Source organism: Hyla sarda, chromosome 2 (genome assembly GCF_029499605.1).
Source record: "Hyla sarda isolate aHylSar1 chromosome 2, aHylSar1.hap1, whole genome shotgun sequence".
In the NCBI taxonomy this organism is placed as follows: Eukaryota; Metazoa; Chordata; class Amphibia; order Anura; family Hylidae; genus Hyla; species Hyla sarda.
Window position 1 is genome coordinate 311,546,623 of NC_079190.1, and position 27,877 is coordinate 311,574,499.

General features: G+C 43.0%; 1 protein-coding gene across 3 annotated transcripts; it reads right to left on the reverse strand.

Moving 5' to 3' along the window:
• Positions 1–574: 574 nt before the first annotated feature.
• On the reverse strand, positions 575–27,603 carry PIGW (phosphatidylinositol glycan anchor biosynthesis class W). Of its 3 annotated transcripts, none has more exons than XM_056557683.1 (2): positions 27,299–27,603; positions 575–6,145 (listed from the first exon to the last, which is right to left on the reverse strand). In XM_056557683.1, the coding sequence occupies exons 1-2, from the start codon at positions 27,479–27,481 to the stop codon at positions 4,643–4,645; spliced, it is 1,686 nt and encodes a 561-aa protein (XP_056413658.1). In that variant the 5' UTR covers positions 27,482–27,603; the 3' UTR covers positions 575–4,642. The 3 variants fall into 3 exon arrangements, with proteins under 3 accessions (XP_056413658.1, XP_056413659.1, XP_056413660.1); XM_056557684.1 differs by lacking the exon at positions 27,299–27,603 and adding an exon at positions 18,370–18,842; XM_056557685.1 differs by lacking the exon at positions 27,299–27,603 and adding an exon at positions 15,607–16,809.
• Positions 27,604–27,877: the final 274 nt, after the last annotated feature.

A 27,877-nucleotide genomic window follows, 5' to 3' on the forward strand; every position in this document is an offset into this window, starting at 1 on the left:
CTCACGATGCTGATCGACCAGACAGGTAAGTAAACTTGAAAGAGGATTTATTAAACAGAATGCAACGCGTTTTGCTGCGCATGCACAGCTTCCTCAGGCATAACAAGGACACACAGCAGGCTTAAATAGGTAAGATTTAAACATTTGAATGACAATCCCATACACAGAGAAACTACAATTAGGATCACCTGTGTGTAACCCTACCCATATTGTGGATAGTCATGAGGGGTCCGTACAGACGAAGCCCTCATCACACCACAACATGCGGTTTACAAAAAGACATCACATGTATAAAATATTGAAAAAATTATATTCATACATAATATGTATGAAAAATAAAACAAAAGGATTATACATATACAGTACAGACCACAAGTTTGGAAACACCTTCTCATTCAGAGTTTTCTTTATTTTCACGACTATGAAAATTGTAGATTCACACTGAAGGCATCAAAACTATGAATTAACACATGTGGAATTATATACATAACAAAAAAGTGTGAAACAACTGAAAATATGTCCTTCAAAGTAGCCACCTTTTGCTTTGATTATTGCTTTGCACACTCTTGGCATTCACTTGATGAGCTTCAAGAGGTAGTCACCTGAAATGGTCTTCCAACAGTCTTGAAGGAGTTCCCCAGAGATACTTAGCAATTGTTGGCCCTTTTGCCTTCACTCTGCGGTCCAGCTCACCCCAAACCATCTTGATTGGGTTCAGATCCGGTGACTGTGGAGGCCAGGTCATCTGGCGCAGCACCCCATCACTCTCCTTCTTGGTCAAATAGCCCTTACACAGCCTGGAGGTGTGTTTGGGGTCATTGTCCTGTTGAAAAATAAATGATGGTCCAACTAAAAGCAAACCGGATGGAATAGCATGACGCTGCAAGATGCTGTGGTAGACATGCTGGTTCAGTATGCATTCAATTTTGAATAAATCCCCAACAGTGTCACCATCCCCACACCATCACACGTCCTCCTACTCCACACCAGCACACCTGTGAAGTGAAAACCATTTCAGGTGACTACCTCTTGAAGCTCAACAAGAGAATGCCAAGAGTGTGCAAAGCAGTAATCAAAGCAAAAGGTAGCTACCTTGAAGAACCTAGAATATGACATATTTTCAGTTGTTTCACACTTTTTTGTTGTGTATATAATTCCACGTGTTAATTCATAGTTTTGATGCCTTCAGTGTGAATCTACAATTTTCATAGTCATGAAAATAAAGAAAGCTCTGAATGAGAAGGTGTGTCCAAACTTTTGGTCTGTACTGTATACATTGGAAAAAACTTATCGAAGGATATCAAAAAATAAACCAAAAATGATTGTTTACAATAGAATCAATAGAAAATGTCCAGACAGTTATCAGACATTTTCTATTGATTCGTTAAGTCCCTGGGAGAATTCTCCCCTTCCCCCTTTTTTTTCTCTCCCTTTCTTTTTTTCATTTAAATAAATAATTGTTTTATATAACGTGAATATTTTGTAATATTTTATATAAATGTGAATATTTTTTCAATATTTTATACATGTGATGTCTTTTTGTAAACCGCATGTTGTGGTGTGATGAGGGCTCCGTCTGTACGGACCCTTCATGACTATCCACAACATGTACACGTAATTGTACTTTGTGTGTGGGTTTGTCATTCAAATGGTTAAATCTTACCTATTTAAACCTGCTGTGTATCCTCCTTGTTATGCCTGAGGAGTCTGCGCATGCGCAGCGAAACGCGTTGCATTCTGGTCAATAAATCCTCTTTCAAGTTTACTTACCTGTCTGGTCGATCAGCGCCGTGAGCCGGGTTCTTCTGAAGCCAAGTATACATTGCACCACAGACTGTCCAGGAGTTTGCGGATGCTTTAGTCCAGGTCTGGAAGGACATCCCCAAGAGACCATCCGCCACCTCATCAGAAGCATGCCCAGGCATTGTAGGGAGGTCACACACTACTGAGCCTCATTTTGACTTGTCTTAAGGACATTACATCAAAGTTGGATCAGCCTGTAATGTGGTTTTCCGTTTTGATTTTGAGTGTGACTCCATATCCAGACCTCCATGGGTTGATACATTTGATTTCCATTTATCATTTTTTTGGGATTTTGTTGTCAGCACATTCAACTATGTAAACACGAAAGTATTTCATAATTTAATGTACTGAAATGTAACCAATCTTGAAGAAAAAAATGTAATTGCCACTTAAAATATTTTTTATTGAACGTTTTATTTGAACAATCTGGTGAAAAACGAAATCAAGATATTATAACGTATGTTTAACCCCTTAAGGCCTTTGGCCTTCTTTACCGTGAGGACTGTGAATTTATGGAACGGTCTACCTCAGGAACTGGTCACAGCAGGAACAATTAACAGCTTTAAAACAGGATTAGATACATTCCTGGAACAAAATAACATTAATGCTTATGAAGAAATATAAAATCTCATCCCTTCCCCAATATCGCGCCACACCCCTACCCCTTAATTCCCTGGTTGAACTTGATGGACATATGTCTTTTTTCGACCGTACTAACTATGTAACTATGTAACTCAGACTATTTAATTTTTACGTTTTCATTTTTTCCTCCTCGCCTTCTAAAAATCATAACTCTTTTATATTTTCATCCACAGAATAGTATGAGGGCTTGTTTTTTGCGCGACCAGTTGTCCTTTGTAATGACATCACTCATTATATCATAAAATGTATGGCGCAACCAAAAAACACTATTTTTGTGGGGAAATTAAAACGAAAAACGCAATTTTGCTAATTTTGGAAGGTTTTGTTTTCACGCCGTACAATTTATGGTAAAAATGACATGTGTTCTTTATTCTGAGGGTCAATACGATTAAAATGATACCCATTATTATATACTTTTATATTATTGTTGCGCTTAAAAAAAATCACAAACTTTTTAACACAATTAGTACGTTTATAATCCCTTTATTTTGATGACCTCTAACTTTTTTATTTTTCCGTATAAGTGGCGGTATGGGGGCTCATTTTTTGCGCCATGATCTGTACTTTTTTTTGATACCACATTTGCATATAAAAAACTTTTAATACATTTTTTATAATTTTTTTTTTTTAATAAAATGTATTAAAAAAAGTAGGAATTTTGGACTTTTTTGTTATTTTTTTTCGTTCACGCCGTTCACCGTACGGGATCATTAACATTTTATTTTAATAGTTCGGACATTTACGCACGCGGCGATACCAAATATGTCTATAAAAAATGTTTTTTACGCTTTTTGGGGGTAAAATAGGAAAAAATGGACGTTTTACTTTTTTATTGGGGGAGGGGATTTTTCACTTTTTTTTTACTTTTACATTTTTTTTTTCACTTGAATAGTCCCCATAGGGGACTATTCATAGCAATACCATGATTGCTTATACTGATATGTTCTATGTATAGGACATAGAACAGATCAGTGTTTTCGGTGATCTTCTGCTCTGGTCTGCTCGATCACAGACCAGAGCAGGAGACGCCGGGAGCCGGACGGAGGAAGTAGAGGGGACCTCCGTCCGGCGTTCTGAATGATCGGATCCCCGCAGCAGCGCTGCGGGCGATCCGATCGTTCATTTAAATCGCAAACTGCCGCAGATGCCGGGATCTGTATTGATCCCGGCACCTGGGGGGTTAATGGCGGACGCCCGCGAGATCGCGGGCGTCGGCCATTGCCGGCGGGTCCCTGGCTGCGATCAGCAGCCGGGATCAGCCGCGCATGACACGGGCATCGCTCCGATGCCCGCGGTTATGCACAGGACGTAAATGTACGTCCTGGTGCGTTAAGTACCACCTCACCAGGACGTACATTTACGTCCTGCGTCCTTAAGGGGTTAATGCATACTGTTTCAACCATTTTAGTTTAATTCATTCTTAAATTGAATAAGTGGAATTTAATTTAGCCATAAATTAAAGTTTACCAGTAAAGTTTTATGAAAAAAAATACTAAAAGTGCAGCACTGTGCACAATAGTAATATTTGTAAATTTTTGGATCAGTGCCTAAATACCTCAACGGAGGCACCATTGTCCCGGTTCCCCACAGCTTGTAGCTGTGCGTTCGGAGAGGAAGCCTCCTGCTCAGTATCTATTAGTTCCCATACCAGCAAGAATGTGAATCTATGGCACTGAGTATCACGGTGGCTACAGGTGCTATTGAGATGGAGCAGGAAACAGTCTCCTAATGAACAGTGGCAGGTGCAGGGACATTAGCTGCTTTGTAAAGGTATTAAGGCGTTAATTTCAAAAGTAAGATAATTTAGAAAAAATGGATATTGTGCTAAGTCTTGCACTATAGTAATTATCATTACACTTTGAAGATATACTTCAAATGGCCACTATGGGAGAAAATGTTTATTTTTTTAGTCCCCTGAAAAATTTTGGTCCAAAAACTCAACAATGTGATAGGCACTCTGAGGTATGTAGAAAAAGGGTCTTGATTCACTTTAAGAGATGCAGAGACTGTGACTTCTGTATCACACAGCAATAGCTGTGAGAATCAGGCAACATGAGCTTCAGGGTTGGATGTCTATCAGCATCTTCCTGGGAAAATAAAACAATAAGGAAATGGGCATCACAAATGTTCACCAGTTCCATGTTACTGCTGGGAAGTAGAAAACTTTCTCCTGGAGCATTTTAAATGGATTATCCTATTACCACCATTTAACAGTTATATTACTGACATGTAAAATACATGAAATTAGGCAGTTTAAAAACATATACGTGAGAAGTACAATGAGAGCAGATAAACTGTTGCTGCGAATAGTATCTACTAATAGATTTACAATACCAGTCATAATATTTGAGTGAAAGAAAAACAGCAATTGATTCCTATTAATTGCTTCAATTAGACAGAATTTTTTTTTCCTGCATTTTAGATGTGGGGCATTTTTCTGATGACTATACTTATCGCAAATATTCCATGTATTAGGAACAGAACTTCCAGGTATCAAATACTTAACAAACACTAAAATCAGATCACATAAAAATATTTTGCAAAGCCAAGCCATGCACTGGCCAATTGTCCAAATACAAAATGTTAAGTTTGCCATTCTGCGGGAAATGGGTTCAACATATATTTGAACTATGATCATACTAAAGAAGGCCATAACAGAGAATATTGTAAACTTAACAAGTAATTCTATCCATTCTTTCACATATATCCTTTTCTTTAGAAGATAAGAACCAATTTGAACTCCACACAAATAAATTGTAACATAACCAATTGCAGATAATATTCCTTCTCTGTTTGCATTAAGAAAACCATGTCTGGTGTCTTTGTTATTACTGCTCTGCAAGATGAAAGTCTTTAAATCAGTTGTTTCGAGAACTATTTGATAGCTGAAAATAATGACTATAGCCACAATCCAGATTTTTTGAACCGGAATAAAAGTCAGCAGAGATGAAGAAATCACCCTAACTAAAGCCAAAGTAAAAAAAAAGTTCCAGTGTACACCATACTCCGATACATGTTCATGATAATCTACAGCTTTTACACTGATAAGTCGTCCAAGTCCAAGAAAAATTAATGGCCACACTGCAAAAATTTGTTTTTCCACTGTATGAAATGTAGATGTTTTTTCTTTATTTTGTGATCTGGCTTCTGGGGAAATAAGGCCATTTGCAAAAGTAAAACATCCCACACCAAGATCCATTATGCCAGTACCATAGGTTTCAGTTTTAGCATACCGCCTTGGAAAGATAGGAAAGTCCACAGCTAAAATGCAAATTGCCGTAAGCAAATTCATGAAAACACGAAAATTTGTAACAGATGGCACATTCTGCTCTTCAATCGTTGTGTTTAAGAAACACTGGAAGACATTTAGAAGATATGTATTTTTGTAAAAAATCCTGTTGTTGTATATCATGTAAAATCCCAAGGTACACATTACTGAAACACATACCACTACTAGGCATAGGTAATCAGAGAGGATTGTGCAGGACAATACTTGAGGAAGCACTAATAGAAAAAAATCAAGGACCAGGCAGTACTTCCATGAATAAACTACTTTACCAGTGTTTTGATATAGGTAAATAAATATTAAACCCCTGAAAAGAATGCAAAGAGGGGTTATACTTAAGCCTAATGTGATCTCTGTGATGCTGGTTCCATTGAGGTTTCTTACAAATGATTCTTTTAACTGCTTTTCTGACATCTTTAATAAAAGAAAAAATGCAAAGTTATTACACATTTAAATTTCTATTAAAAAAATGTAATAAAAAATTCCTACTAAAAGAAAAAAATATATCTATATACACAATATTTCTTTAATCAAAACTTTATCATTTTTTTAACAAGTACAATTTACATGAAACACAACTCCCTATTCCCCCCCCCCCCCCCCCCCCCCCCACACACACACACACACACACACACACACACAAAACGGTCCCAAGTCCACCACGAGTCCGAGTCCAGATACAGGAGGATCAATTTATAAACATATTTACTTTTGTTCCCAGTAGAGATGGGCGAACTTACAGTAAATTTGATTCGTCACGAACTTCTCGGCTTGGCAGTTGATGACTTATCCTGCATAAATAAATGAGTTCAGCTTTCAGGTGCTCCTGTGGGCTGGAAAAGGTGGATACAGTCCTAGGAGAGTCTTTCCTAGGACTGTATCCACCTTTTCCAGCCCACCGGAGCACCTGAAAGCTGAACTCATTTATGCAGGATAAGTCATCAACTGCCGAGCCGAGAAGTTTGTGATGAATCAAATTTACTGTAAGTTCGCTCATCTCTAGTTCACAGCCATGACCACTAGAATTCCAAATTTAGTTTGAAGGGAATAGTCATATAATAATATTTATATTGATTTATCTAATATCAACCTATGCCCTATAAAAGACCTTTGTAGGAATGTCTCACAAACAGGAATATTTCTTACATGACATGTAATAAAATGCAATATAATGGCCATTAGACCAGGGGCATATTTTGGGGTGTTGTAAAACATCCTGGAATGGGCCCACCTAACCTGCCTCATGCACGTATCATGGTAGCCTTGGGATATCTGGCCAGGTCATAGAGAGGCATTGTCTACAAACATTCTCTGGTATGTGCCCACCAAACCTGTGTTGTTGGTGCCTGGGGATATCTGGCCAGGGAGGAGGGTGTGAGGTCATTCCATGAAGTTACCTATATAAACTAAGGAGGGAGTCATCCTGGCAGGCAGTCACCAACACAGGGAGCAACTCCATGAGGCAGTGAGGACCATCATCAAACTGCTGCCCTGCCTCATCTCCTGCTCCAAGGATCCCAACACTCTGATAATCTGCTAAATATAATCCTGCGCACCCTCTTTCCTCCCTGCAACCTCTACCTTTGCCCCAACTTCTCTCTCTTAGTAACCTCCACTCTCTCTTGGCTTCCACAGTCTAACCCTATCCTATATCCTCCTATGCCAAGACTCACTAGTTCCTTTCCACTCCTCTCTACCAAGACCCTGCATTAACTCCTTCTATCCCTGTTAACTGTATGAAGCAATGACCCTCTCACTGGATTGAGTGTTTGTGTGAGTGTATTGGTGTGTAATAAGGTGGGCGGGGAAGATATTGTATTGGGTTAAATGGTAATGTAACTAGTATAATAATGTTAATGTATTGAAGTTGTCTTAGCCATTGTTGTATACACTGAGATACATTGATATTATACGGATATGTATACATGTTAGCTAAAGTTATATAGTGTTCTAGCTGAGTACCCAGCGTTGCCAGGTGTTTCCTTCCACATCCTTGTTGGGGAGGAAAATCAACAAAGGAGGAAGCTTTTGACTTCATATCCCATCCCCTGACCGACCTCCCAGCCCGACATGTAATATGTGTTCCAGGTAGTGAAATATCTCCAGCCGTACGGAAGTTATGTGAGAACATACATTTCCCACTGATTTGCATGGGACTTTAAACAAAAACCCCGACCTTCACAAATGGGGTAGTTAAGGGTTAAATTAACTATCCTATATTTTAAGTGGACATATAAGTAACATGTGACCAAGTATTATCGAAATATCTCCAGCCGTTTGGAAGTTATGCAGATATATTTCCCATAGACTTGTATGGGACTTTAAACAAAAACCCCGACCCTGGCAAATGGGGTTTGTAAGGGTTAAATCACCTATCCTATGTTTGTTGTTGACATATAAGTAACATGTGTGCCAAGTTTCATGTTATTATCTTTAGCCGTTTGGACATTTTTGTGGAACATAAATACACACACAGACACACACACACACACACACACACACATTGGCCCTCATTTACTAAGAGTGTCGGGTTTATCTCTGAGTGTTTCTTGTTTTACTCTGTGTCACAAAAAATTGTGTCACACGGGTTGGAAATTGTGTCGCAGGGTAATTTGTATATATGCCCCCTGCACAGCTCTTTCATATGCCCCCCCGCAGCGCATGTGTACATATATATCCCCCCGCATAGCGCTATTATATACCCCCCGCAGCGCATGTGTACATATATACGGTATCCCCCCGCATAGAGCCATTATATACCCCCCGCAGTGCATGTGTACATATATATATCCCCCGCATAGCGCTATTATATACCCCCCGCAGCACATGTGTACACATATATATCCCTCGCATAGCGCTATTATATTCCCCCCGCAGCACATGTAGATATATATTATATATGCCCCGCACAGCGCATCTATATACATATGCCTCTGAAGCGCTATTAACCCCTTAAGGACCAGGCCCATTTTGGCCTTAAGGACCAGACCAATTTTATTTTTGCATTTCGCCTTCTAAAAACTCATAACTCTTATATTTCCATCCACAGACCCATATGAGGGCTTGTTTTTTGCGTCACCAATTGTACTTTGTAATTACATAACTTATTTTACCATAAAATGTACAGCGCAACCAAACAAATATTATTTATGTGGGAAAATTGAAAAGAAAACCGCAATTTAGCAAATTTTGGAAGGTTTTGTTTTCATGCTGTACACTTTCCGGTAAAAATGACATGTTTTCTATATTCTGTGGGTCAATACGATTAAAATGATACCCATGATTATATTCTTTTCTATAATTGTACCACTTAAAAAAACTCATTTAACAAAAGGAGTATGTTTGAAATTGCCCTGTTTTGACTACCTATAACTTTCTCATTTTTCCGTATATGGGCGATATGAAGGCTCATTTTTTGTGCCATGATCTGTAGTTTTTATCAGTATCACTTTTGCTCAGGTTTTACATTTTATAAATTTTTTATTAATTTTTTTGGGAATAAAATGTGACAAAAAAGCAGCAATTTTGGACTTTTTTATTTTTTTTTAATTTATTTTTTTACGTTTAATAGTTCAGACTTTTACGCACGCGGCGATACCAAATATGTATATTCATTTTTTTTTTACGCTTTTTGGGAGGTAAAATGAGAAAACGGACGTTTTAATTTTTTATTGGGGGAGGGGATTTTTTATTTATTTTTTATACACTTTTTATGTCCCCATAGTGGACTATTCATTGCAATCAGTTGATTGCACTGTGCACTGTTCAGTATTATCGGTGATCTTCTGCTCTGGTCTGCTCGATCTCAGACCAGAGCAGAAGACCCCGGGAGATGGCCGGAGCCAGGTGAGGGGACCTCCGGCCGCCTTGCTGGATTATCGGATCGCCGCGGCAGCGCTGCGGGCGATCCGATCATCCATTCAAAGTACCGCACTGCCGCAGATGCCGTGATTGGCAATGTCCGGTATTAGCCGGGGGTCCTGGTTACTGATAGCAACTGGAACCCCGGGAGGTACAAAGCGCACTCAGCTCCTGAGCGCGCTTCACATAACGGGAGCCAACCACGGACATAAATATACGTCCATGGTCGCTAAGGGGGTTAAACAAAAGTAAGTGTCCCTGCATGTATATATATGTGTGTGTGTGTATATCTGTGTATCTATGTAATGTGCGTGTGTATGAATATATGAACTGAATATGTGTGTGTGTTACAGGGGGTGTTGTCGTTTTGCAAGACATGGAACACAGATTGCAGGAACATTGCTGAAAATCTGAGTTTTAACAATAGTATGAAGGGACCCTTACTATTTATATTTCCACCCTTAACTCCTTAAGGACCAAGGGCATACAGGTACGCCTTTGCTCCCTGGTACTTAAGGACCAAGGGCGTACCTGTACGGGCGGGGACCGGACCAGGGTGACTGCTGATATCTATCAGCAGGCACCCCGCACAAATGCCCAGGGGGGTCATCAGACCCCCCCATGTCGGCGATCGGCGCAAATCACAAGTGAATTCACACTTGCGATTTGCGCACTTCCGGGTCATTACGGGTCTATGGTGACCCGGAATATAAGGGGGATCGCAGGTGTCTGAGACACCCACAATCCCCCTGAAGAGATAGGAGTGAGGTGGCAGGGGTGCCACCCCTCCTATCCCTGCTATTGGTGGTCTAGACACGACCACTGATAGCAGATCGGGGGCGGGGGGGTTAACTTTCGTTTTCCCCATCCTGCCCACCCACAATAGGCGGGGCAGAACAGGGAAACAACAGAGGACCGGCGCCGGAGTCCACTTACCGATCTGCGGAGGCTGCGGGCGACTATCGGCGTTGGAGATCGGCAATGTCGTGCAGCAGGCTCCCTCAATGGCCTCAATACTGTAGCACTCCAGATGTTGCAAAACTACAACCCCCAGCATGCCCAGACAGCTGTTTGGGCATGCTGGGAGTTGGTTTTGCAACCGCTGGAGGGCTACAGTTTGAGACCACTATATGGTAGTCTCTGAACTATAGCCCTCCAGTTGCAAAACTACAACTCCTAGCATGCCCACACAACTGTTTGCTGCCTGGGCATGCTGAGATTTGTAGTTTTGCAGCATCTGGAGGGCCACAGTTTGCAGTGGTCTCTATACTGTAGCTCTCCAGATGTAGCAAAACTGCAAATCCCAGCATTCTGGGAGTTGTAGTTGCGATCCCTCCAGCTGTTGCATAACTACATCTCCCAGCATGCCCTTCGGTGATCAGTACATGCTGGAAGTTGTAGTTTTGCAACAGCTGGAGGCACACTGGTTGGAAAATATTGAGTTAGATAACAGAACCTAACTGAAGGTTTTCCAACCAGTATGCCTCCAGCTGTTGCAAAACTACAACTCCCAGCATGCACGGTCTGTCAGTACATGCTGGGAGTTGTAGTTTTGAAACAGCTGGAGGTTTGCCCCCCCATGTGAATGTACAGGGTACATTCACACGAGCAGGCTTACAGTAAGTTTTCTGCTTCAAGTATGAGCTGCAGCAAATTTTTCGCCGCAGCGCAAACTCCTAGCAGGGAACTCACTGTAAACCTCCGCCAGTGTAAATGTACCCTAAAAACACTACACTACACTAACACATAATAAAGGGTAAAACACAACATATACACCCCCTTACACTGTCCCCCCCCCCCCATAAAAATTAAAAACGTATTTTACAGCAGTGTTTCCAAAACGGAGCCTCCAGCTGTTGCAAAACAACAACTCCCAGCATTTCTGGACAGCCACTGACTGTCCAGGCATGCTGGTAGTTTAGCAACAGCTGGAGGCACCCTGTTTGGGAATCACTGGCGTAGAATACCCCTATGTCCACCCCTATGCAATCCCTAATTTAGTCCTCAAATGTGCATGGCGCTCTCTCACTTCGGAGCCCTGTCGTATTTCAAGGAAACAGTTTAGGGCCACATATGGGGTATCTCCGTACTCGGGAGAAATTACACTACAAATTTGGGGGGCTTTTTCTCCTTTTACTTTTCATTTTCACAAGAGGTAAAAGGAAAAAAAGACCCCCAAAATTTGTATCGCAATTTCTCCTGAGTACGGAAATACACCATATGTGGGCGTTAAATTCTCTGCAGACGCACAAGGCTCAGGAGTGAGAGCGCACTATGTACATTTGAAGCCTAAATTGGTGATTTGCACTGGGGTGGCTAATTTTACAGCGGTTCTGACATAAACTCAAAAAAATAAATACCGACATGTGACCCCATTTTGGAAACTACACCCCTCACGGAATGTAGCAAAGGGTATAATGAGCATTAACACCCCACAGGTGTTAGACAAATTTTCGTTAAAGTTGGATGGGAAAATGAAAAAAATTATTTTTTTTCACTAAAATGCTGGTTTTACCCTAAATTTTTAATTTTCACAAGGGAAAATAGGAAAAAAGACCCCCAAAATTTGTAACCCCATTTCTTCTGAGTAAGAAAATACCCCAAATGTGGATGTAAAGTGCTCGGCGGGCGAACTACAGAAGGAGCGCCATTGGGATTTTGAAGAGAAAATGTGTCCAGAATTGAAGGCCACGTGTGTTTACAAAGCCCCCATAGTGCCAGAACAATGGACCCCCGAACATGTGACCCCAATTTGGAAACTACACCCCTCACGTAATGTAATAAGGGGTGCAGTGAGCATTTACGCCCCACAGGTGTCTGACAGATTTTTGGAACAGTGGTCCGTGAAAATGAAAAATTTAATTTTTCCTTTGCTCAGCCCACTGTTCCAAAGATCTGTCAAATGCCAGTGGGGTGTAAATACTCACTGCACCCTTTATAACATTCTGTGAGGGGTGTAGTTTCCAAAATGGGGTCACATGTGGGGGGTCCACTGTTCTGGCACCACGGGGGCTTTGTAAAAGCACATGGCCCCTGACTACCATTCCAAACAAATTCACTCTTCAAAAGCTCAATGGCGCTCCTCCTCTTCTGAGCATTGTAGTTCGACCGCAAGGCACTTGACCTCCACACATGGAAGACCTCCATCCTCAGAAGAAATGGGGTTACAAATTTTGGGGGGTATTTTCTGCTATTAACCCATTAATCATAAACACATTTTAGTGAAAAAACTTTTTTTTAACCCCTTAAGGACTCAGACCATTTTGTTGACAATTTAATTTTTACGTTTTCATTTTTTCCTCCTCGCCTTCTACAAATCATAACTCTTTTATATTTTCATCCACAGACTAGTATGAGGGCTTGTTTTTTGCGCGACCAGTTGTCCTTTGTAATGACATAACTCATATTATAAAATGTATGGCGCAACCAAAAAACACTATTTTTGTGGGGAAATTAAAACGAAAAACGCAATTTTGCTCATTTTGGAAGGTTTCGTTTTCACGCCGTACAATTTATGGTAAAAATGACGTGTGCTTTATTCTGAGGGTCAATACGATTAAAATGATACCCATTATTACATACTTTTCTATTATTGTTGCGCTTAAAAAAAAATCACAAACTTTTTAACCAAATTAGTACGTTCATAATCCCTTTATTTTGATGACCTCTAACTTTTTTATTTTTCCGTATAAGCGGCGGTATGGGGGCTCATTTTTTGCACCATGTTCTGTACTTTTTTTTGATACCACATTTGCATATTTTAAACTTGCAAACTTTTAATACATTTTTTATAAATTTTTTTTACTAAAATGTATTAAAAAAGTAGCAATTTTGGACTTTTTTTTTTTGTTCGCGCCGTTCACCGTACGGGATCATTAACATTTTATTTTAATAGTTCGGACATTTACGCACGCAGCGATACCAAATATGTCTATAAAATTTATTTTTTATGCTTTTTGGGGGTAAAATAGGAAAAAACTGACGTTTTACTTTTTTATTGGGGGAGGGGGTTTTTCACTTTTTTTTTTACTTTTACTTTAACATTTTTTTACATTTTTTTTTACACTTGAATAGTCCCCATAGGGGACTATTCATAGCAATACCATGATTGCTAATACTGAACTGTTCTATGTATAGGACATAGAACAGATCAGTGTTAACGGTCATCTTCTGCTCTGGTCTGCTCGATCTCAGACCAGAGCAGGAGACGCCGGGAGCCGGACGGAGGAAGGTGAGGGGACCTCCGTGCGGCGTTCTGAATGATCGGATCCCCGCAGCAGCGCTGCGGGCGATCCGATCATTCATTCAAATCGCGCACTGCCGCAGATTCCGGGATCTGTATTGATCCCGGCACCTGAGGGGTTAATGGCGGACGCCCGCGAGATCGCGGGCGTCGGCCATTGCCGGCGGGTCCCTGGCTGCGATCAGCAGCCGGGATCAGCCGCGCATGACACGGGCATCGCTCCGATGCCTGCGGTTATGCACAGGACGTAAATGTACGTCCTGGTGCGTTAAGTACCACCGCACCAGGACGTACATTTACGGCCTGCGTCCTTAAGGGGTTAAACATATGCAAAAGTTGTGAAACCCCTGTGGGGTATTAAGGCTCACTTTATTCCTTGTTATGTTCCTCAAGGGGTCTAGTTTCCAAAGTGGTATGCCATGTGGGTTTTTATTTGCTGTTCTGGCACCATAGGGGCTTCCTAAATGCGACATGCCCCCGACCAAAATTTGCTCTCAAAAAGCCAAATATGACTCCTTCTCTTCTGAGCATTGTAATTGGCCCGTAGTGCACTTCAGGTCAACTTATGGGGTACCTCCATACTCAGAAGAGATGGGGTTACAAATTTTTTTTTGGGGGGGGGGAATATTTTCTGCTATTAACCCTTGCAAAAATGTGAAATTTGCGGGGAAACACATTTTAGTGGAAAAAAAAAATTTCTTTTTTTTTTACATATGCAAAAGTCGTGAAACACCTGTGGGGTATTAAGGCTCACTTAATTACTTGTTACGTTCCTCAAGGGGTCTAGTTTCCAAAATGGTATGCCATGTGTTTTTTTTTTGCTGTTCTGGCACCATAGGGGCTTCCTAAATGCAACATGCCCCTCAAAAACCATTTCAGAAAAACGTACTCTCCAAAATCCCCTTGTCGCTCATTCCCTTCTGAGCCCTCTACTGCGCCCACCGAACAATTTACATAGACATATGAGGTATGTGCTTACTCGAGAGAAATTGGGCTACAAATACAAGTATAAATTTTCTCCTTTTACCCCTTGTAAAAAATAAAAAATTGGATCTACAAGAACATGCAAGTGTAAAAAATGAAGATTGTGAATTTTCTCCTTCACTTTGCTGCTATTCCTGTGAAACACCTAAAGGGTTAAAACGCTGACTGAATGTCATTTTGAATACTTTGGGGGGTGCAGTTTTTTTTATAATGGGGTCTTTTATGGGGTATTTCTAATATGAAGACCCTTCAAATCCACTTCAAACCTGAACTGGTCCCTGAAAAATAGTGAGTTTGAAAATTTTATGAAAAATTGGAAAATTGCCGCTGAACTTTGAAGCCCTCTGATGTCTTCCAAAAGTAAAAACTTGTCAATTTTATGATGCAAACATAAAGTAGACATATTGTATATGTGAATTAAAAAAAATTATTTGGAATATCCATTTTCCTTACAAGCAGAGAGCTTCAAAGTTAGAAAAATGCAAAATTTTCAATTTTTTCATCAAATTTTGGGATTTTTTACCAAGAAAGGATGCAAGTTACCACAAACATTTTCCACCATGTTAAAGTAGAATATGTCACGAAAAAACAATCTCGGAATCAGAATGATAACTAAAAGCATTCCGGAGTTAATGTTTAAAGTGACAGTGGTCAGATGTTCAAAAAAAAAACGCTCTGGTGCTAAGGTGTAAAATGGCCTGGTCCTTAAGGGGTTAAATGTGTACTCCAGGATTGAAAATTTGTCAGTCATACTGCCGACAGTAAAAAAGAATAAAGAGGTACATACTTTCCATCACTCCCCCGATTCCTCTGGCAACCCGCTCCGGCCTAAGCGGCGATCCTCTTCCTGATTGCCGGTGGTCAGCGAGTCATACTGCACTCAGCCAATCACCAGCCGCAGCAAAGTCCCGCCTCGGCCGGCGATAGGCTGAGCGGCAGTGTGACGTTTTTTGGTCCCAGCAGCAGGTACTTCTTTAAGTCAATGGCCCAACGGTGTTTAACCCCTTAAATTCCTAAGTCGCTTATTCAAAATACAGAAAATGTATATAGTTGGCAAGGTTGGGACCTGTTTTCTTGCCAACACAGTTGGGTATTATAAGGGGTCTTTACTCTTTATATTTCCTTCTCTAGGTTAGCGGCGTTTAACTGGTTAACAACCAAGGACGTGTATACACATCCTTGTGCGGTTAACAGAGTATGGCACGAGCTCCCGATGCGAGCCCGCACCATACCTGCCGGTCTTTAGCTGATAAAGTGTAAAAACAAACAACAAAAAAGGTTTAATAGAAGTTTAAAAATTTTTTCTAAATAAATAAAATTATAAAAACACATTAACCCCTTCCTTATTAAAAGTTTAAAACACCCCCGTTTTCTCAAATTCCATAAAAATAAACATGTGGTATCGCCATGTGCTCAAATGTCCGAACTACAAAAATATAATCTTTAATTAAACGGTCAATGGCGTATACGTAAAAAATACCAAAGTCCAAAATTGCGTATTTTTGGTCACTTTGTAAAAATTTATGAAAACCGATCAAAAAGTCCCATCTAAACAAAAATGGTACAGATGAAAACTTCAGATCATGTTGCCCTCATACTGCCCCATTTATGGAAAAATTGAAAAAGTTATAGGGGTCAGAAGAGGAAAATTTAAACCTACTAATTTTTGTGCATAAAGTTATAATTTTTTAACAGAAGTAAAACAAAATCAAACCTATATACTAGGGATCGACCAATATCGTTTTTTTTACGGCCGATACCGATAATCGGTGGAGGTTAGGGCCGATAGCCGATAACTTATACAGGAATATCGGTATAAGTTATCGGCTATTTCGCTATCCCCCCCGCGACATCGCTGCATATCATTGATTTAAAGCAGGCGCTTTAAATCAATGCACTGCAGTGGCTTTTGCGGTGCCATAGGCCGTCGCCGCCACCCGCTTCTCTCCCCCTACCTGTCAGGGTGGTCCGGGCCATCCTTCCTGTAGTGTCCGACGGCATTCCGGGTGGAGGGTGAACCGGTCCGGGCTGTCCCTCTTCTCCGGGGTCCTCTTCTCCACTCAGGGCAGGCTCCGGCCTAGTAACGCAGCATAGACGCCGCTGCGCAGTGACGCCTGTGCGCAGCGACGCACCTGACGTCACGGCGTAGCGGCGTCTATGCAGCGTACTAGGCCGGAGCCTGCCCGGAGTGGAGAAGAGGACACCCTTCACCCAGAATGCCGCCGGACACTACAGGAAGGATGGATGGCCCGGACCACCCCCATTACGGGTAAGTAAATTTTTTTTTATTGACTCGGAGGGTGGCGGTATAGCGGTATGGGCAAAAATCCATACCGTGGGAAAAAAAAAAAAAAACAGTATCCGGTTCATACCGGTATACCGCCCAGCACTACGGTGGGGAGTGCGACGCGGTGCGGTGGGTCGGGGGGCGGTCGCGGTGCGGTGGGTTGGGGGAGACGGTCACGGTGCGGGCGGCGGGGCATTATCGGCAAGGTAATTGCCGATACCGATAATGCCCAAAATCGCGATTATCGGCCGATAATATCGGCCATATCGATAATCAGTCGATCCCTACTATATACGTTGGGTATCATTTTAATCATATGGACTTACAGAATAAAGATCAGGTGTCAACCGAAAAGTGTGTTGCGTAGAAACGAAAGCCCCAAAAAGTTACAAAATGCTGTTTTTTTGTTTAGTTTTTCTCAATTTAGCCCCACAAATGTTTTTAATGGTTTCGCTGTAGATTTAGTGGTAAAAAAATTTATGTCAATACAAAGTAAAATTGGTGGCAAAAAAATAAAAAAAACAAGCTCTCATATGAGTCTGTGGGTGGAAAATTGAAAGCATTATGATGTTTAGGTTAGGGGGAAAAAACGAAAGTGCAAAAATGAAAAAAAACTTAAATTCCACACTTATTCAAAATGTGTATTGTTGGCAAGGTTGGCACCTGTTTTCTTGCCAATCCACTGTTTGGGCCAGGCTGGGTATTATGGAGGGGCCCTTACTCTTTATATTTCCACCCCTAGGGTAGAGGCCCAACTGCGTTTAACCCCTTACATTGCTCAGTTACTTATTCAAAATGCACACACTTTTTCATCCACTGTATACTATCGTTTTTTCCAGCAAAAAACACAATCTAGATTTATTTCTGAATTTGATTGTTCCCAAATAATATTCAACATTTATGCATAAAAAACAGGTTTTACTGTAGAGTAATAAGAGGATAAAAAGGTTTATTTGTCATAGTCATCTATAAGAAAATGCTCTAACAAGAAACCAACTTGCGTAAGAAGCTGGCTGAATAAGAAAACAACTCCAGCCTCGTTTTGGTTACTAGAGCAAACTGCACTACTCTTTCCATACACGTTTTGATATTATGTAATTGTACATATGTATATTTCTGCAGCTTATTAAGGTGTACAGAACTCATAGATTTCTTAGATTTACAGGTCATCTTAGCGATTGTCCTCAGTCGTCCATAAAGCTGCACTAGCTGCGTGAATTGCTACAGATCAGGGAAATTTGCTGCGCTACGTGACTTGCCTACCTCACACAAAGACTTCAGCGGTCACAGGGTCTGTTGTGCAAGCGGCCGCAGGTTTCTCCGAGTCCTAGATAAGTCACCCTCGCTGGTAAGTAAAATGTGGTTGCCCAACCAGTTCTCTCAGCAGCACGCTGCTCTTTGAGCTCCGGCCTCGGTGCTGGTGACGCGGCCCAGTCACAACAGGGCGCTGCTGTTACGCAGCTAACTGAGGGCTGGGTTTAAGCTACGCGACGACTTTCCTTGTCTTTGGCGCTAGGTGTGTTTGGTCTCTTGAGAGGATCTGTTGCATGTCAAGTACATGCATCATGACGCTGCTAACGATCAGGGTTAGGAAATGCCGCAGATAAGTTACCGCATAAACACGAATCTATGTGGTGACATTTGAGGCGGTTTTGCATTAAAGGAGAACTACGAGAATGAAAACTGTATCAGATCGCGGGGTCCGACCGCTGGGGCCCCGGTGCATTGCCGTGGAATGAGATTTGCCATAGAATGAGATGGTCCGCCTCCATCACATCCTATTGGCTCTCTCTTGTCACGTGACATATTTAAACGTCACGCATCGATGCGCACAGCAGTTTCAGTTTGGCTATCACAGGGAGAGGATCTCCTCACCCTGTGATAGCTGAAGCTGTACGGAGCTCTCATGGCCTCTGTGGCCCGACAGAAGTTCACACATTTACGCAGCTCATACGGCTGGTTCATATACATTTACTGTTGATCCACAGCGCTATCGGGAGCCCGATGCCCGATGGCGCTGTCATCAGTGTGCGTCCCCGCGAGCGCCCCACTCCCGCAGCTCTACTCCCCGTCCTCCGCCCCCCGCAGCTCTACTCCCCGTCCCCCGCAGCTCTACTCCCCGTCCCGTTAACGCTCAGGGAGCGGGGAACAGAAAGTAGAGCATCGGGCGCAGGTTAAGTTATTCGCGTAGTGCTGCGCATGCGCAGTACTACTTTACCTGCGCCCGATGCTCTACTTTCTGTTCCCCGCTCCCTGAGCGTTAACGGGACGGGGAGTAGAGCTACGGAGGGACGGGGAGTACAGCTGCGGGCATGGGGCGCTCGCGGGGACATACACTGATGACAGCGCCATCGGGCGTAGGAATCCCGATAGCGCTGTGGATCGCTCCCTGAGCGTTCACAGGGGACGGGGAGTACAGCTGCGTAGGACGGGGAGTAGAGCTGCGGGGGACGGGGAGTAGAGCTGCGGGGGACGGGGAGTAGAGCTGCGGGCGTGGGGCGCTCGCGGGGACGCACACTGATGACAGCGCCATCGGGCATCGGGATCCCGATAGCGCTGTGGATCAACAGTAAATGTATATGAGGCAGCCGTATGAGCTGCGTACATGTGTGAACTTCTGTCGGGCCACAGAGGCCATGAGAGCTCCGTGCAGCTTCAGCTATCACAGGGTGAGGAGATCCTCTCCCTGTGATAGCCAAACTGACACTGCTGTGCGCATCGATGCGTGACGTTTAAATATGTCACGTGACAAGAGAGAGCCAATAGGATGTGATGGAGGCGGACCATCTCATTCTATGGCAATGCACCGGTGCATTGCCATAGAATGAGATGCTCCGCCTCCACGACATCCTATTGGCCCACACTTGTCACGTGACATATTTAAGCGTCACGCATCGACGCGCAAGGCAGTCTCAGTTTGGCTATCACATGGAGAGGATCTCCTCTCCCTGTGATAGCTGAAGCTGCACGGAGCTCTCATGGCCTCTGTGGCCCGACTTTTACTGTTTTATTGTCACCCGCCAGCGCTATCGGGATGTCTATGCCCGATAGCGCTGACAACCGCTTGCCTTCCCGCCCGCTGCTCTACTCCACCTGTGTGAAGTTGGCACCCCATGTTCACAAAAGCTGAATATGAATGCACCATTCGTTTGTGCTAGCACCTCACACCGGTTCGGTTCCTGAGTTATTGCACATTAGATTTTTATGAAGCCCCGCCCACTTTCCACCCCATGAAGTCAAAATAAAAAACAAATACACTATTTGTTTGTGCTGCGTTTGTGCTGGTTTGTGTCGCAAAAATGAACGTTTGCGCCGCTTTGGTTTCCCAGATATTGTGCGCTTGATTTACTGAAACCCCGCCCACTTTCCACCCCCTGTTGTTAAATTTCAAAAACAAATACACCATTTGTTTGTGCTGGTTTGTGCCGCAGAAATGAGCGTTTGTGCCGGTGGGAGGTGGTTTTTTGCGCCCCCGTAGATCCATGCGTCCGCTCCTGCTCCACGCCCCCTCCCTCATCTCCCCTCCCTGAGCTCGGCTGGAAGCAGATCTCTACGGCACGCTCCCTCCCTGAGGACATAGATCTCCACAGCAGGCCCCTCCCTCATCTCCCCGAGCTGAGGACGTAGAGCAGTGCTCCCAATGAACTCTATGTGTAAAGGGGGACATTTAGCCCGTACAGTATATCACCCTTTAGTCCGTGTAGTATGTCACCCTTTAGCCCGTGCAGTATGTCCCCCTTTAGCCCGTGCAGTATGTCCCCCTTTACACTATGGCCCACTTTCCACCCCATGAAGTCAAAATTCCAAAACAAATACACCATTCGTTTGTGCTGGTTTGTGCTGCAAAAATGAGCGATTGCACCGCTTTGGTTTCTGAGATCAGAGAAGTTAATTTAGCATTATGGGATTAATTTAGCAATATATGATTTATTATGATATACACACAGTTATTACTACATATTACTACAGAGGTGGAAATGTCTGTATGTGCGTCTGTACAGAAGATGGAGGCCGGTACCTGAAGTGAAAGTAAAGTGATCTTTATTGTGGCAACCACTAGGAAGGCTAAACTACAATTCCCAGCATGCCTTTGGCTGTCTGGGCATGGTGGGAGTTGTAGTTTTGCAACATCTAGAGGGTCACAGTTTGGAGACCACTGTTACAGTGGTGCCCAAATGGTAGCCCTCTAGATGTTGCCAAACTACAACTCTCAGCATGCCTGGACTGCCCAGGCATGCTGGGAGTTGTAGTTCTGTATCATTTGTCCCTTCAGATTTAGCAATTTTCATGACATTTTTGAAAATTGCTGCTCTACTTTGAAGCCCTCTAATTTTTTCAAAAAGCCAAAATAGGTCCATTTTATGATGCCAACATAAACTGGACATATTGTATTTGTGAATGAAAATAAAATGTATTGGGAATATCCATTTTCCTTACAAGTAGAGAGCTTCAAAAGTTAGAAAAATGCAACATTTTCAAAATTTTCATGACATTTGGGGATTTTTCACCAAAAACGGATGCAAGTAACGCCGAAAATTTACCACCAAAATAATGAAGAATATGTCCCGAAAAAACTATCTCAGAATCAGAATATTCGGTAAAAGCGTTTTTGCGTTATTAATTCGTAAAGCGACGGTGGCCGCAGCTTTTTATTTTTGTTCATATAACGGTGTGTGATTTCTAATCACACACCGTTATATATAGTATACACCAAGCGGATGTCATAGGGACACCATAGAGATGTCATAGGGACGTCATAGAGATGTCATAGGGACATCATAGAGATGTCATAGGGACGTCATAGGGAGGTCATAGAGATGTCATAATGCCTGAAGAAGCTGCGCATGCGCAGTGAAACGCGTTGCATTTAAAAAATCCCTTAATTTTATCCTGCTCCCTGACGGTTCTTTTCTGCGCCGGACAAACTCCTGATTCTACGGTCTTTCACCCCCATTCAACAGCTGAGAGTGTCAACTAATGCTGCTCAGCCAATAACCTCCATTGTGTATAATAAAATGTACACAGAGTGGACATTAGCAATTACAGAATGCTCATCCCTATGATGTCCCTATGACATCCCTATGACGTCCCTATGACATCTCTATGACATCTCTATGACATTCCTATGACATCATACAGACGCACATACAGACATTTCCACCTCTGTAGTAATATGTAGTAATAACTGTGTGTATATAATAATAAATCATATATTGCTACGTTAATCCCATAATGCTAAATTAACTTCTCTGATCTCAGAAACCAAAGCGGCGCAAACGCTCATTTTTGCAGCACAAACGCAGCACAAACGAATGGTGTATTTGTTTTGGAATTTTGACTTCATGGGGTGGAAAGTGGGCGGGGCTTCATAAAAATCTAACATGCAATATCTCTGGAACCGAACCGGCACAAACGCTCATTTCTGCGGCACAAACCAGCACAAACGCAGCACTAACGAATGGTGTATTTGTTTTTACATGTTGACAACATGGGGTGGAAAGTGGGCGAGGTTCCCACATATGGCGCGCACAATATCTCGGAAACCAAAACAGCACAAACGTTCATTTTTGCAGCACAAACGCAGCACAAACAAATGGTGTATTTGTTTTTGAAATTTAACAACATGGGGTGGAAAGTGGGCGGGGTTTCAGCAAATCAAGCGCACAATATCTCGGAAACCAAAGCGGCGCAAACATTCATTTTTGCGGCACAAACGCAGCACAAACGAATGGTGTATTTGTTTTTAAACCCTTAAGGACTGAGCCCTTTTTCACCTGTCACTTTAAACATTAATAACTCTGGAATGCTTTTAGTTATCATTCTGATTCCGAGATTGTTTTTTCGTGACATATTCTTCTTTAACATAGTGGTAAAATTTTATGGTAACTTGCATCCTTTCTTGGTGAAAAATCCCAAAATTTGATGAAAAATTAGAAAATTTAGCATTTTTCTAACTTTGAAGCTCTCTGCTTGTAAGGAAAATCGATATTCCAAATAATTTTTTTTAATTCACATATACAATACGTCTACTTTATGTTTGCATCATAAAATTGATGAGTTTTTACTTTTGGAAGACACCAGAGGGCTTCAAAGTTCAGCAGCAATTTTCCAATTTTTCACAAAATTTTGAAACTCGCTTTTTTTCAGGGACCAGTTCAGGTTTGAAGTGGATTTGAAGGGTCTTCATATTAGAAATACCCCATAAATTACCCCATTATAAAAACTGCACCCCCCAAAGTATTCAAAATGACATTCAGTAAGCGTTTTAACCCTTTAGGGGTTTCACAGGAATAGCAGCAAAGTGAAGGAGAAAATTCACAATCTTTATTTTTTACACTCGCATGTTCTTGTAGACCCAATTTTTGAATTTTTGCAAGGGGTAAAAGGGAGAAAATTTTTACTTGTATTTGAAAACCAATTTCTCTCGAGTAAGCACATACCTCATATGTCTATTAATTGTTTGGCGGGCGCAGTAGAGGGCTCAGAAGGGAAGGAGCGTCAAATGGTTTTTGGGGGGCATGTCACCTTTAGGAAGCCCCTATGGTGCCAGAACAGCAAAAAAAATACATGGCATACCATTTTGTAAACTAGACCCCTCGGGGAACATAACAAGGGGTAAAGTGAACCTTAAAACCCCACAGGTGATTCACGACTTTTGCATATGTAAAAAAAATTATAATAATTTTTACCTAAAATGCTTGGTTTCCCAAAAGTTTTACATTTTTAAAAAGGGTAATAGCAGAAAATACCCTAAAAAATTTGAAGCCCAATTTCTCCCGATTCAGAAAACACCCCATATGGGGGTGAAAAGTGCTCTGCTGGCGCACTACAGGTCTCAGAAGAGAAGGAGTCACATTTGGCTTTTTGAAAGCAAATTTTGCTCTGGGGGCATGCCGCATTTAGGAAGCCCCTATGGTGCCAGGACAGCAAAAAAAAAAAAACACATGGCATACCATTTTGGAAACTAGAGTCCTCGGGGAATGTAACAAGGGGTTAAGTGAACCATAATACCCCACAGGCGTTTCACGACTATGGCATATGTAAAAAAAAGAAATATTTTTTTTTACCTAAAATGCTTCTTTTCCCAAAAATTTTTCATTTTTAAAAAGGGTAAAAGCAGAAAATACCCCCCAAAATTTGTAACACAATTTCTCCCGAGTACGGCGATACCCCATATGTGACCCTAAACCATTGCCTTGAAATACGACAGGGCTCCAAAGTGAGAGCGCCATCCGCATTTGAGGCCTAAATTAGGGATTGCATAGGGGTGGACATAGGGGAATTCTAAGCCAGTGATTCCCAAACAGGGTGCCTCCAGCTGTTGTAAAACTCCCAGCATGTCTGGACAGTCAGTGGCTATCTGACAATACTGGGAGTAGTTGTTTTGCAACAGCTGGAGGCTCCGTTTTGGAAACCGTGGCTTACCAGACGTTTTTCATTTTTATTGGGGAGGGGAGGGGGGCTGTGTAGGGATAAGTGTATAAGTAGTGTTTTTTACTTTTTATTTTATTTTTTGTGGTAGTGTAGTGTTTTTAGGGTACAGTCGCACGGGCGAGGGTTCACAGTAGTTTCTCGCTGGCAGTTTGAGCTGTTGCAGAAAATTTGCCGCAGCTCAAACTTGCAGCCCGATACTTACTGTAAAACTCCGCCCATGTGAGTGTACCCTGTACATTCACATTGGGGGGGGGGGGGGGGGGGACATCCAGCTGTTGCAAAACTACAACTCCCAGCATGCGCTGACCGACTGTACAAGCTGAGAGTTTTAGTTTTGCAACAGCTGTAGGCACACTGGTTATGTATCACTGAGTTTGTGACCTTACTCAGTGTTTCAAAACCAGTGTGCCTGGTACGGTGCATGGTGTAAGGTGACTGCTGGGAGTTGTAGTTTGCAACAGCTGGAGGCACACCGGTCGTGAAACACTGAGTTTCACAACCAGTGTGCCTTCAGCTGTTGCAAAACTACAACTCTCAGCAGTCACCGACAGCCAATGGGCATGCTGGGAGTTGTAGTTATGCAACCAGCAGATGCACCACTACAACTCCCAGGATGCACTTTAGCTGTTTGTGCAAGCTGGGAGTTGTAGTTATACAACAGCTGAAGGTACACTTTTCCATAGAAAAAATGTGCCTCCAGCTGTTGCAAAACCATAAGTCCCAGCATGCCCATAAGGGAATGCTGGGAGTTGTGGTGGTCTGCCTCCTGCTGTTGCATAACTACAGCTCCCAGCATGCCCTTTTTGCATGCTGGGAGCTGTTGCTAAGCAACAGCTGGAGGCTGTCACTCACCTCCTGCTGCTGCTCCGCTTCAGGTCAGTCCCTCGCCGTCGCTCCTGGGGCCCCGATCCCAACATGGACGCCGGGGATCGGGGTCCCCAGCACCCGGGGTCGTCTTCCCGCTCACGTCCTCCGGAAGAGGGGCGGAGCGGGTGCGGGAGTGACACCCGCAGCAGGCGCCCTGATTGGTTGGCCGGTAAGCCGGCCGACGAATCAGGGCGATCGTGAGGTGGCACCAGTGCCACCTCACCCCTGCAGGCTCTGGCTGTTCGGGGCCGTCAGAGTCAGATCAGCCAGTAATTCCGGGTCACTGGAGACCCGATTGACCCTGAATCGCCGCAGATCGCTGGACTGAATTGTCCAGCAATCTGCGGCCATCGCCGACATGGGGGGGCATAATGACCCCCCCTGGGCGATATGCCGGGATGCCTGCTGAATGATTTCAGCAGGCATACGGCTCCGGTCCCCAACCGGCTAGCGGTGGGGACCGGAATTCCCACGGGCGTATGGATACGCCCTGCGTCCTTAAGGACTCGGAATGCAGGGCGTATCCATACGCCCTGCGTCCTTAAGAGGTTAATTTTTACTTCATGGGGTGGAAAGTGGGCAGGGCTTCATAAAAATTTAACGCGCAATAACTCAGGACCCGAACCGGCACAAACGCTCATTTCTGCGGCACAAACCAGCACAAACGCAGCAATAATGAATGGTGTATTTGTTTTTTAATTTTTACTTCATGGGGTGGAAAGTGGGCGGGGTTTCAGAAAATCAAGCGCACAATATCTCGGAAACCAAAGCGATGCAAACATTCATTTTTGCAGCACAAACCAGCACAAACGCAGCACGAATAAATGGGGTGGAAAGTGGGCAGGGCTTCATAGAAATCTAGTGCGCAATAACTCAGGAACCGAAGCGGCACAAACCAGCACAAACGCAGCACAAACGAATGGTGCATTGATATTCTGCTTTTTCGAATATGGGGTGCCAACTTCACACAGGTCATTTGCCCACTGCCTCCAAAATAATTTTCATGGTCACAGTCGAATCATCCTCATCCTCCTCCAACCTAACTTGCTTTCCTTGTTTATTTTTTTGTGTTGATGTTGATGAGGCCATGTATCTGTCCATTCTCCTAAAATTTTTATTATTCTTAACTGGGCTATTAGACTTAATACATTAGTACGTTAGAAAGCTATTAAAACTCCTATACAGAGCCAATAAGTCACTCAGTAAGTTATATCATGGTTATTCCATCGGGGTCACACAATCCCCTATATCAGGGATAAAAAGATGTCAAAAAGTAATTAAGACTCGTATACAAAATTAGTAAGTCACTCAGTAGATTATATCCGGGTTAGTCCATTACATCCACACAGTCCACTATATCAGGGATAATCCATTATATCAAGGTTAGTCTTTGTTACTAACTTCTCAATGGAAATTCATTTGTCCTCCCTTACACACAAAGATAACAGTTGTAATCAGTTGTTTTCTGATTACAAAAAACTTAGAACGCTCTCACCCGTCCTGTAACGTCTGCTGCAGTTTTATGCAGGGTTCAGAGGAACCCTGACATGGATATTCATAGAGGGTTCTTCTTGGCTTGCTCGTACTTGTCTTATCTCGCTACTGCTGTAGATCAGCTGCTGCTGTGTGTATCTTGTCCTCATTCTATTTAGGGCTTTGTTCTCTTCCCCCCCTTCTCAGCTCTGCAGCCTTCTCTCAGCTATTAGCTGTCCTGACGCTTCCCAGAGTCTCTCTGCACAATCTGGTTGTTCTCCCCCCCCCCCCCCCCCCCATATCAACGGCCTGTCTATTACAGCACTTCAACACTGCACACTTTCAGCCGTCCGCTCTGCAGTAGGTTTCAGACTCCTTGCTGGCAACAGCTGCAGTCCCCCGAAGCTGCCCACCTCACCTCCATGAGGCTGCCTCTGACATGCACACTTGCCCACCGCACGCCGAACAGCCCACCAGCACGGCTGAAGTCAGCAGCCGTCGCCACGCCGCCTCCGCAAGTCCCGAGGCGCACACCAACATCCAGCAGCACATGGGCAAGGCAGGACCAATACACGAAAGCCAGCAGGACCCGGGCTACCATTCAGCGGCGGAGGAGCTCTCCCTCTGGTTGTCCAGACATCACGGATATCCCCCACTCAGCAAGCAGGCGGGTGTCTACCAGAAGGCCCAAACATTGCAGGCCTCACATACTCAGCAGGCAAGGTGCGTGACACGTTAGAGGGGGAAGGGGCGGAGCCCAACTTAGCTTCCTGCTGATAATGTTAAATATCCCTTATGGTGAACTGCGTAAACAAAAAAAAACAAAAAAAAGATTGCTGCTTTTTTTGTCACATTTTATTGCCAAAAAATTGAAAAGTGCTGAAAAAGTTAAATATAAGCAAAAGGGGTACCAATAAAGACTACAGATCATGGCAAAAAAAAAAGAGAGCCCTCATACCACCCCGTATAAGGAAAAATTGGAAAGTTCTAGGTGGTC

Coding starts and splice junctions, on each gene's coding strand:
- PIGW (XM_056557683.1), bottom strand. CDS start 27,481: ATGGTAGCCCGGGTCCTGCTGGCTTTCGTGTATTGGTCCTGCCTTGCC. Junction 6,146..27,298: donor TCAGAGGCAGCCTCATGGAG/GTGAGGTGGGCA, acceptor CTTTTATTAAAG/ATGTCAGAAAAGCAGTTAAA.